The 11,865-nt window shown below is 49.0% G+C and overlaps 2 protein-coding genes across 2 annotated transcripts in view; both read left to right on the plus strand.

The window, feature by feature from the left end:
* The window catches only part of LOC144109642 (uncharacterized), a 36,683-nt gene extending 36,174 nt beyond the window's left edge, over positions 1-509 (plus strand). The window contains exon 8 of the mRNA XM_077642457.1: positions 483-509. Within this exon, the coding sequence (XP_077498583.1) occupies positions 483-509 (27 nt within the window). The remainder of the gene's footprint in view (positions 1-482) is intronic.
* Positions 510-2,234: 1,725 nt separating this feature from the next.
* LOC144110529 (uncharacterized) lies at positions 2,235-9,861 on the plus strand. The gene is made up of 3 exons (XM_077643521.1): positions 2,235-2,573; positions 8,151-8,372; positions 9,376-9,861. The coding sequence occupies exons 1-3, from the start codon at positions 2,343-2,345 to the stop codon at positions 9,562-9,564; spliced, it is 642 nt and encodes a 213-aa protein (XP_077499647.1). The 5' UTR covers positions 2,235-2,342; the 3' UTR covers positions 9,565-9,861.
* The last annotated feature ends 2,004 nt before the right edge of the window (positions 9,862-11,865 follow it).

Consider the following 11,865-nt stretch of genomic DNA (forward strand, 5'->3'; position numbering starts at 1 on the left):
CAGTTTTCAGAAATTCGAAAACGCAGTTACCTTTCGCACTGTGGCCCAACAAGTTTTGGATGTTTCCATGAGTTACGTGCACTGGAAGAGTTGCTTTGCCGGCAAAGCTTTTTCGAAAGTGCATCTATTTTGGCACAGTTTAACCAGAATTTGTTGGGCCACAGTGCCGATTGTAACTGCGTTATCGAAATTCTAAAGACTGATATGGCTAGTTACTTATTTTCAAATATGCACCCCTCAACAACTAAGGCGACTAACAGTACGAGATAAAAGTTCACTACTCAATATTAGTCAACCAGCCTGCTATTTACCACATTTTGGCTGTAGCTATGTTTAAAAAGCTAAAAAATGCTATGTTTAAAAAGTGCTCTTCTATAGCAAGACACATATTTTTTTTTAATTTCAGAACATATCAGGTGACACACCCTGTAATTGTTAACTTTTAAAGCCTTCGCAATACATGGGCTGTTTGAAACCCTCAGGAGTGCCTGAAGCCTGTCAATGAATGATGCCTTAGCTCATCGTACCTTAAATGCTAGTCATAGATGTGCGCCTTGCAATGGACCCGCCGCGGTGGCTCAGTGGTTAGGGCGCCCGTCTACTAAGCCAGAGTACCCGGGTTTGAACCCGTCCACGGTGGTCGCGTTTCGATGGAGGCGAAACGCAAAAGGCGCCCGTGTGCTGTGCGATGTCAGTGCACGTTAAAGATCCCCAGGTGGCCGAAATTATTCCGGAGCTCTCCACTACGGGCCGTCTTCCTTTCTTTCCTTCTTTCTTTCTTCCTTTCTTTCTTTCTGTCCTTCTTCTCTCAGTCCTTTTTATCCACTCCATTACGGCGCGGTTCAGGTGTCCGCCGAGACGTGAGGCAGATACTCCGCCATTTCCATCCCCTCATAATAATAATAATAATAATTGGTTTTTGGGGAAAGGAAATGGCGCAGTACCTGTCTCATATATCGTTGGACAGCTGAACCGCGCTGTAAGGAAAGGGATAAAGGTGGGAGTGAAAGAAGAAATAGGTTCCATAGTGGAGGGCTCCGGAATAATTTCTACCACCTTGGGACCTTTAACTTGCACTGATATCGCACAGCACACGGGCGCCTTAGCGTTTTTCCTCCATAAAAGCGCAGCTGCCGCGGTCGGGTTCGAACCCGGGAACTCCGGATCAGTAGTCGAGCGCCCTAACCACTGAGCCACCGCGGCGGGGCGATCGCCCAAAACCGATTTTTAATTTTCTACGTAGGCTACACGCATGTCATTTGAATCCCTTACAGTTATACGTACGCAACGCACGCCGCGTGTTCCTAGTAATATACACTAAACGATACAGGCACTGCTGTAGCCAGTCTAATACAAGACGAGTCAAAACCAAGTTTGTCGAACTGCGTCGGAGCATTGCTATGACGACTACAAACGGTACTTCGCCAGGCTTCACAGCTGAGAATTCGCCCTTCTGTCTGGAAGAACAAAAGCCATTCGTCGCTTGAAGCTTTATGCGTGCGTAAGAATGGGCAAATTGAGGGCGAATACAACAGTTAAAATGCCGAAATCGAGTCGAAGAATTATCAACGAAGCTGTTATAATCACTATGAAGCGGGCGGGTGGGGCGCCGCCATGATGTCAAGGCTACGTACGGAAGCAACGCAAATACCGCAACCACGGTGTAACAGTGAGCTTGTCCCGTGACCGCAAGGTAAAAATCCATTTCTCACGTACGTGCGTGAGACATACGCAGTCCATTTGCATTCTGCGCATGCGCAATGGTCATACGTAAGAGCGCTACGTACGCGAAGCTTCTACGTGCAGGGTTGGTCAAAAAATCTCAGGCCAAAGGGTTTGCTTTTCGCCGGTATATCCTGGCAGTAAATATCTTGTATTTGGACCGTTCACTAGCCGAGCTGGCTGTGGGTTGAATAAAGATTTGATGTATTGGTTCACAAAATAAATGATGACGAAAGCTGTCAAGGTTATGAGATGTTGTACCGACACTACCTCTATCCTCTACAGATTTTGAGCTGCAGAGGTGTCGCAACTGGTTTACTGTACTGCTCAAGAGCAGACCCTTTGGCCTGGGAACTTTTTACCGACCCTGTACGTGATACTTAAGCTGTCTAATATCGGGACTTTCAATTATACCGCATATAAACTGATAGGATGGTAGCAACTGATTGTCCACCGCTTTCAGCGTGAGCCCACTGCCATCTGTTCTGTTGTCTCCCCTATCGCAGGGCATCAATCTCGACTGGAACAGGCCGGGAGACGCATGCGTCGGACACGGAAACTCGCTCCAAAGGAGCCAATCACTGATCGACTTTGTTTCATCAGTGAAGCAGTACGAGATAATGTTCACGGTGCCGCCGCTGCCCGAATTCATAGAAGCTTACAACTTGTCGATTGTGCTGCCAAAATTGCAGTACGTGGTCGTGGCGACGCACAAGCTCCGGCGGCCAGGAGTGGTCGCGTGCACCGGCGAACGGGCCTTGGCAGCGGTGGCCTACCGCAAGATCAGGGACCAGTTCGTCAAATCGAGAGACGACATCGAGACGCTCCGAAAGTTTGCCTACAGCATATCGGTGCGTCGTAGCACATGTACTCCGCGCATGTAACGCTTCTGTGTCCAAGGAATTTGTTTCTGCCGAGTAGTCTCGGGCTCATTACGCATTTTCAGCGTTCCGACTCCCAGTTTCACCGGCCGCGTTTCGGTGGTGGTGGTGGTGAAAAGCGTTTATCGAAGCGAAAAGCTTCACTACGCCAGGTAAAGCAGTGGTCGCGTAGGCCGGAGAATGACCTTGAACGACCTTCAGCCCAGCCACGTTAGCCGTGTATGACCATATGTGGCACAGTTATGGGGTCGAATCCTTGATGTCTGCCCATGACCCATAACCTTCAGTTGACCTCTGACCTTGAGTTCACCTTTGACCCTTAACATTGGGTTACCTTTGGGTTATTCTTTTTACCTTAAGAATATCCGATAGGCTGATGTGGAGCCACGTGATAACATCCGTTAAGACTGTCGTAAGCCCATGTGATACCACGTCATAGCCACGTGGTCGTGTAGTTATATATATATATATATATATATATATATATATATATATATATATATATATATATATATAGAACGGCTGTCGCGAGCATGCAGGGGAGCTGCCATGGGCGAGCCTCAGATGATTATTAAACGGGCTTGCTTTTCGCAGAACTCCAGGGTTAGCCAAGTTAAGCCACTGCAAATTTTTTTACTATATTTACAGAGACGTGCTCGGGGAGAGGCCTCTAGTGGGTCTCGCAACTTACAATAGTCCGCATTCCGGGATCCCGTTGGTCCTGACTAGTCCACCTAACCAAGGCCTGTTGGGGCGGTATTTCCCGGCAGCCCAGCAGGGCCGCCTCCCTGTCCTCTCGGCTAGGGGAAGGGCCGTTGAGGGGGAGAGAAGGATTTCCCTTCATAGGAGCAGGGTCGCGCCGGTGTTCGGCACGATAGTGCTTAGTAATATTGAAAGGAGGGGGCTGTGATCTGGGTTAAGGTCCTCCCAAGGAATGCCTAGTGCCCGGTGAGTCCTCGGACTGCCTCATGGGCGACTTCGTTGTCTGGCATGCATTGGTGGCCGGGGGCCCATGTGATTGAGCGATAGTCGCAGTCGCGAGTACTGTGGCGAAGGATTTGGTGAGCAAGGGGAGCGTTCCAACCGAGCTCAAAGTTACGACAGGCTCCGTGGGAGACTGTGAGGATGAATTTAGAGTCGGCAGTGGCCCAGTGGTTAGCTTGCTCGGCTACTGATGATCCGGAGTTCCCGGGTTCGAACCCGACCGTGGCGGTTGCGCTTCGATAGAGGCGAAACGCTAAGGCGCCCGTGTGTTGTGCGATGTAAGTGCACGTTAAAGGTCCCAGGTAGTCGAAATTATTCAGGAGCCTTCCACTACGGCATCTCTTACTTCTTTCTTTCCCTTCTTTATTCCTTCCCTTGCTGCGCGATCCAGGTGTCAGCCGATATGTGAGACATACTACGCCATTTCATTTCCCGAACAGCCATTTTAATTTTCATTTCATGGAAGGCTGCGAGGGCGATCGCTACCTCCTCCGCATGCGTTGAGCTGGGCGCTCTGAACGTGAGGCCGTCTACCTGTTTTCTTTCGTGTGTGACTGCAGCCGTGTACCATTCCCCCTGAAGTGGTAGGGTCCTGCAATGCGCACGTAAAGTGTTTCTTTCAGCCATAGTGGTGGTACAGGGCATTCGCCCGCGACAGACATCGACCATCATGGTTTTCCTTGTTCATCTTAGTCGGAACTAATAATAATAATAATTGGTTTTTGGGAAAAGTAAATTAAGCAATATTTGTCTCATATCGGCGGACACCTGAACCGCGCCGTAAGGGAAAGGCTTAAGGAGAGAGAGAAGGATAATTGTTTTTTTTTTGGTATTTGGGGGGGAAGGGAAATGGCGCAGTATCTGTCTCATATATTGTTGGACACCTGAACCGCGCCGTAAGGGAAGGGATAAAGGACGGAGTGAAAGAAGAAAGGAAGAGAGCGGTGCCGTAGTGGAGGGCTCCGGAATAATTTCGACCACCTGGGGATCTTTAACGTGCACTGACATCGCAGAGCACACGGGCGCCTTACCGTTTTTCCTCCATGAAAACGTAGCCGCCGCGGTCGGGTTCGAACCCGGGAACTTCGGAGCAGTAGTCGAACGCCTAACCACTGAGCCACCGCGGCGGGGTAGGGAGTGAAGTAATAATAATAATAATTCCGTGGTGGAGGGCTCCGGAATAATTTCGACCACCTGGGGATTATTAACGTGCACTGATATCCCACACCACACGGGCGCCTTAGCGTTTTGCCTCCATAAAAGCGTGGCCGCCGCGGTCGTGTTCGAACCCGGGAACTCCGCATCACTAGCCCAGCGCCCTAACTACTGAGCCACCGCGGCGGGTTTTAGTCGGAAGGGGTGGAGGCGAAACGCAAAGGCGCCCGTGTGCTGTGTGACGTCTGTGCAGGTTAACGATACCTATGTGGTGGAAATTATTCCGGAGCCCTCCACTACGGCACCCCATCATTCCTCTTTCACTTCCAACTTCCTGCCTTCTCTTACAGCGCGGTGCTGGTGTCCACCTAGATGTGGGACCATTACTACGTCATTTCCTTCCCTCAAAGACAAATTGATAATAATAATAATAATAATAATAATAATAATTGGTTTTGGGGCAAAGGAAATGGCGCAGTAGCTGTCTCATATATGGTTGGACACCTGAACCGCACCATAGGGGAAGGGATGAAGGAAGGAGTGAAAGAAGAAAGGAAGGAAGAGGTGCCGTAGTCGAGGGCTCCGGAATAATTTCGACCACCTGGGGATCTTTAACGTGCACTGACATCGCTCAGCACACGGGCGCCTTGGCGTTTTGCCTCCTTAAAAACGCAGCCGCCGCGGTGTGCTACGAACCCGGGAACTCCGGATCAGTAGCCGGGCGCCCTTAACACTAAGCCACCGCGGCGGGCGAAAAATTGAGGAAGAATTGGTTTTTGGGGAGAGGAAATGACGAAGTATCTGCCTCACACCTCGGTGGGAACCCGAACAGCGCAGTCAGGGAAGGGGTAAAGGAGAAACAGAGAAGGATAATAATAATAATTGGTTTTTTGGGGAAAGGAAATGGCGCAGTATCTGTCTCATATATCTTTGGACACCTGAACCGCGCCGTAAGGGAAGGGATAAAGGAGGGAGTGAAAGATGAAAGGAAGAATAGGTGCCGTAGTGGAGGGCTTCGGCATAATTTAGACCACCTGGGGATCTTTAACGTGCACTGACATCGCACAGCACATGGGCGCCTTAGCGTTATTCCTCCATAAAAACGCAGCCGCCGCGGTCGGGTTCGAACCCGGGAACTCCGGATCAGTAGTCGAGCGCCCTAACCACTGAGCCACCGCGGCGGGGAAAACAAAAAAACAGAGAAGGAAGAAAGAGATTTAGTAGTGGAGGGCTCCGGCATAATTTCGACCTCCTGGAGATCTTTAACGTGCATTGACATTGCACAGCACATGGGCGCCTTATCGTTTCGCAAAAAAAAACAAATGATAAATTTTCAATTTTTCAGATTAGCTCTATTAATCACCTTTTTGGAAGTTAGAATTTTCCATGGAAGCTTCTGTGCAGGAAACTACATGTAGCTTTCCTACACTTGTTAAAAGTGTAAAAAATGTGTACAAGAGTGTGCTAGGGCTAACACACTTAGATTTATAAACTTTAAGGTGTTCATGAACATCCTAACACCATAAAGTCTTAAAGGCGCATCGGTCTTGTCCCAGGCTAGCATCCTTCAACTGTGTTCAACACTTTAAGGGTGTTCCTGAGCAGCCTTGGTCTTAGGGTTCTCACGAACACCGGAAAGGTGTTGAAAACCCATGAAGGATGGGTTGGCCTGCGGGACTGGTGTAGCTTCCTGGCCTTAGGGGGCTGGGGTATAGGGGCTCTCTTTTGTCATTTCAATCATATCATTGAAAAATAAAAAATTGGCAGCGGCTTAACTTGGCTACTGCCATGGACCCTCCGCGCTGGCTCAGTGGTCAGAGCGCTCGGCTATTGATCTGGAGTTCCCGGGTTCGAACCCGACCGCAGCGGCTGCCTATTCGATGGAGGCGAAACGCAAAGGCGCCGGTGTGCTGTGCGATGTCAGTGCATGGTAAATATCCCCATGTGGTCGAAATTATTCCGGAGTCCGCTACGGCACCTATTCTTCCCTTCTCTCAGCCCGCTTTTATCCTTTCCTCTTGCGGTGCGGTTCAGGTGTCCGCCTATATGTAAGACAGATACTGCACCGTGTCCTTTCTCGAAAAACCAATTTTTCAACCAAAGCTCACCCGCCGCGGTAGCTCAGTGGTTAGTGTGGTCGGCTACTGATCCGGAGTACCCGGGTTCGAACCCGACCGAGGCCGCCCGCGTTTCGATGAGGCGAAACGCAAAGGCGCCGTGTTCTATGCGATGTCGGTGCACGTTAAAGATGCCCTCAAGTGGTCGAAATAATTCCAGGAGCCCTGCACTACGGCACCTTTCCTTCCCTCTCTCAGTCCCTCCTTTATTTCTTCCTTGTCGGCTGCGGATTCGGTGTCCAGGCCAGGTATGTGAGACAGTTTACTGCGCATTCCTTTCAATCAATAATTTCAATTTTACCCTCGAACGAGCATCATACGTTTAGCAAGCGTTTTTGCTGAGTTCCAGGCTTAAAATTTGAAAATTTTAGAATTGAAGGAAATGACGCAGTAACTGTCTCACATACCTTGGTGGACACCCGAATCGCGCCGTAAGGGAAGAAATAAAGGAAGGACTGAGAGAAGGGAAGGAATAGGTGCCGTAGTGCAGGGCTCTGGAATAATTTCGACCACCTGGGGATCTTTAACGTGCACCGACATCGCAGCACACGGCCGCCTTTTGCGTTTCGCCTCCATCGAAACGCGGCGGCCTCGGTCGGCTTCGAACCCGGGTACTCCAGCTCAGTAGACGAGCGCCTTAACCAAGCTGGTTCACTAATTTTCAATAATAATAATAATAATAATTGGTTTTGGGGAAAGGAAATGACGCAGTATCTGTCTCATATCTCGTTGGACACATGAACCGTGCCGTAAGTTAAGGGATAAAGGAGGGAGTGGAAGTAGAAAGGAAGAAAGAGGCGCCGTAGTGGAGGGCTCCGGAATAATTTCGACCACCTGGGGATCTTTAACGTGCACTGACATCGCACAGCACCCGGCCGCCTTGGCGTTTTGGCTCCATAAAAACGCAGCACTTATTTTCAATAATTAACTTTTTAACTCTTAGATTTAGGCGCTTCATTGCAGTTAGATTAGTAGCTGGCTGTCAGTAATAGCCATATCAGTTAGTACGCTCAAATAGGCCTCAAAATACAGCAGATATATTAGCTGTCCAGTACAATCCTACACCGAAGGCTAGACTGGCACTATAGGTGGTTACTAGAATGCTTTATATAAGTAATATATATTGCTATATTAGTATCATTCAGAGGGTGATAAGCAGCAAAGGTTGCAATGCATGTCAAATCTATAATCTCTAGCATTGAGATCGCTGATTAGTCGAAAAAAGAACACTTAAGGTGCCGCTGTTCCATGCTCGCGAGATTACACTTGCTGAGAATTGTTCCCTTTCCAGGTGGGCGCAGACATCTACCATCTGGCGCACGAGACGGAAGTTAGATACCTAGCGCCAATTTTGCGCATCTCCTCAGTATTCAACGGGAGAGAAATTATGTGGGGGAAGACAAGCTACAAGGACGTGTGTGAGCTGTTGACCGAGGATCAAGACGCCGATGGAGAGTGTCGGGTCGTGAAGGGCCGGAGCACTTTCAGCCGAATAGACGGCATTCTTGAGGAGGTGGGTGATGCTCAGAGTGAATGCCTTCAGCCCTGGCTGCTATGAAAGATTCCATCACGTCATAGCCCATGTCCGCAGGCCAGCTGCGGCATGTAATTCGCTCGTTTTCATTTGTTTTATATACTCGTTAGACGTTCTTGAATACCTGTAGCCAGACTTGAGCCTTTCTTACAGCTGTCCTGTTTATCCTCCGGTCTTGGTTCTTTCCTTTTTTCCTGGCTGCTTTGATTAACCTTGTGTTATGGACTACCGTGCGTTACGCCATAGAGAGTTATATTTGGGGTGTACAGCTGGCGTGGGCAGGGCTTGCTTCCAAGTCCTTGTCCCGTCCCCTTCTTGGGCTCAATGGGGGCGCCCTGGCCGAACGGTATGTATATTTTATGGCTCTTCCTTTGCCTAAATATGTTCGCCCTTCGAATTAAAGAAGGCGAACCGAAGTCAGATCTGAATTTTTCCGGTGATGAAAAACATTCCTAAATTACCATTATTTCGGGTCAGCAGCCGAGCGCCATAACCACTGAGCCACCACGGCAGCTTAAATAATGAAAATATAAAATTAATATGTAAATGAGCATTAAATAAATAACAAAATAAGCTCGAAGTCTTGCCCCCACCCAACTCAAAAAAGTTCCGGACTCCCTACTAATCGTTACAAAAAACACCCGCGAAGCTCTTCGGTTGTTCACTACCAAGAACTTCTTACAAGCGCCTTAAGTTGTAATTTTGTTTGAGGGTTAACAACGAGCATGAAAGTAGCCTTTTGAGAAAAACACGTAGGCAAGTTCCTTGTAGCCTGGGTATTACGCTGCTCAGTGCTACACGATGTTTAGGCTTACCGCACGGCTTGCATTTCAGCAAAGTCAGATATTCAGGAACTCGCAGCTTAACTACGCTCGCAACTACACGTTGCCGAAATATGTGTCTTGAATGGACGGATACACTTTTTCGCACCATGTTTCTGTCCAGCGAACGCTGTCTTTGATGGACTGCTGTGTGGTTGCAGGTGGCGGCTCTGGCGGGACCTCAAGAGCTGAAGCGTCGCATGCTGAGGTCGTACGGTGAAGGCTTTGGCGAGGCACCCGTGGCGGTGTTCGACGTATTCCTGGACGATGACCCCCGCAAGCAATGCAAGGACACAGACATGGAGGCACCACTGCTCCAGACCATCGCTGAGACAGGGCCTGGTCGATAATTGTGCCCCCTCTATTCCAGGTCTCCCCGGTGATGCGACCTGGAATGGACATGTCCCAGCGGGCAGTTGACATTGCTTTTTTTTAAGCTGTCACGTTTGCAGTAGCGTACTGTGAAGTTTGACCTCGGATGTTGAGTCTGAGTATTGTTTGGGAGCGTTGGGCCGGGGCTACAATTAAGCTACGGAGGCCATCTCTGTAGTAGCTACTCGCTCTAAAAAGCAACGCCGGACGCACGCTTATGCACCTAGCAATCGAGAATACGTATACAGGTAAATTTTAGGTCATATACCCGCGAATTCAATGTAATTTAACGTAACACGTATAGATTGCTCTTCGCACCCAAGGCCTAACATGTGTCTGCATATTCAGACGTTTGACGTCAACAGCCAGTGCATTCGCACCTTTGGGTTGTGCTGGGAAACTACACATCCTTTAGCTAATAAAGGAGCAGTTCGTTCAATGCGACACACATTACCATCGTCATCTTGCCCCATAAGAATAAATGCACGCGTCCCCAGCGACCAGCGGCTTGTTGCTGTCTAGGAGCTTGGGGTGTGCAATGGTGGTTGCTATGGGTCACAGCTGGCCGAGGCGGCGTGGGGCTCTTCAAAGAATGATAGCACCTTGCGCGGGGGCGCGGACATCTAGGCACCTAGTGCATATTGCCTATATATGCTGAATTTTTTTAAGATTTCACGTGATAGCGTGTACAGCTTGTTTGGTCGAAAAACCGTCGGCGTAGTATGCACGGCGTGTCGGAAGTAATCGGGGGCTGTGTAAAACATTGTATGGTAATTTGTGATTCTAGTGATGATAACTTGATGTGTGACAGGCGATGACGAGTGAATGAAATTGTCATTAGTTCAATAAATAAATGAATGAAAAAATCGGAAAAGGGGGGTTCAAAGGTCGCAAAATGCTAAGAATGAAAAGCCAGTGCTTGATGATGCGAATTAAAATTTAGTGCGTAAGTGATCGATTGAAGCAATCGAAAAATTAAAAATGCGTTCAAAGGTGTCAAACTGCTCAGAATAGAAAGCCAATGTTTTCTGATGCTAATTATTGGTGTATATCGTCGTCCTAAAAAATTCAGGGGGGACTTCGTTGACCTAAAGTGCGGTGAGGCCAAAAACTTTAGTGCGGTGTTGCTGCTTGTGCCACTGATGTGTGGTTAAGATGTTAATTGTTTGTGAATCTTGAATGCTGGAGACACTGGAGGGCTTCTGGGAGGCATCCGTCTGATTCGACGCCTTTCTGCAAACACTCTCCAGCATCCTAGACAAGGAGAACTACATATGCTTCGGCAGGAAGGAGCGTAGTCGTTAGCACGCTCGGCTGCGGAACAGAGGGATAGTGGTTCGAATCACCCGGTGCATAAGGATTTTTTTTTCTTATCGTGTTGAAGAGCGTAGCGAACGGACGGGCGTGAGCACGAGCCATTAAAGGCCTTCGCCTTAAAATATTCTTGTAAAAAATGCTGATGGTCTAGCTCCTGTTAAACCTAGTGCGTACGCGATATCTGACACGAAGCTGACGTAGCTTCGCTCGCGGCATGTCGATGTCTTTCTTCGCTTCTTGACGGCGTCGTTTTGGCGAGCCGTTCCTATCGTTGTCTCGGCTTGGCATTCCTGGCTTCTTGGGCTCGTTGTCGACTCGCCCTATACCACGCCACAGCTTCGGGATCCGTCGACGCGGCTTCCCGCAGTCGCCGTCGATGAAGGTTGCAGTATACACGCTAACTTTCCGCTTCTTCACTCATGTCTCATCTGAAGAACGAGCGCTTCGCACCCTCTGTTTGTAAAGTGGCCGAGCACTGCCGCGCATCTGTTGCCCAACTGCGCATGCGCAGCGTACCTCTAGCTACTGCGCATGCGTGACGCGCGCAGCGAGGCTGCGGAGTCCAATACCGTCACGTGCGGCGCGCCTCCTGCTAGGCGCATGCGCATTAACGGCTCCGGCTCGGCCCAGTGACCTTGGCTTTACATGACGTAGTGAAGCTATCGCTTCAAAGAAAATCAAATCTAGAGAGTCGCAGCAGCATCAGATGACGCACCGAGAGGCGTAGGCTGTCGCGTCAACTCATAAGCACAGCATAAGTGTCCTCCAGCGTTTTTTCAATTTCTTGAAAAAAAAATGAAGGTAGGCAAAGAACCAACACCGCGCTTTTTGAAGCATTTTTTTTTCTGTCAGTATGGTTGACAGCAATATTCCCTTCCATGAATAACCTTTGACCCAAATAACCGAAATAGTCGAGAGAAGATGGTAAAGAATTTAATGTAAATGAATTCAAGATAGTGAGT

Source organism: Amblyomma americanum, chromosome 11 (assembly GCF_052857255.1).
Source record: "Amblyomma americanum isolate KBUSLIRL-KWMA chromosome 11, ASM5285725v1, whole genome shotgun sequence".
In the NCBI taxonomy this organism is placed as follows: domain Eukaryota; kingdom Metazoa; phylum Arthropoda; class Arachnida; order Ixodida; family Ixodidae; genus Amblyomma; species Amblyomma americanum.

Coding starts and splice junctions, on each gene's coding strand:
- LOC144110529 (XM_077643521.1), top strand. CDS start 2,343: ATGTTCACGGTGCCGCCGCTGCCCGAATTCATAGAAGCTTACAACTTG. Junction 2,574..8,150: donor AGTTTGCCTACAGCATATCG/GTGCGTCGTAGC, acceptor TTCCCTTTCCAG/GTGGGCGCAGACATCTACCA. Junction 8,373..9,375: donor TAGACGGCATTCTTGAGGAG/GTGGGTGATGCT, acceptor GTGTGGTTGCAG/GTGGCGGCTCTGGCGGGACC.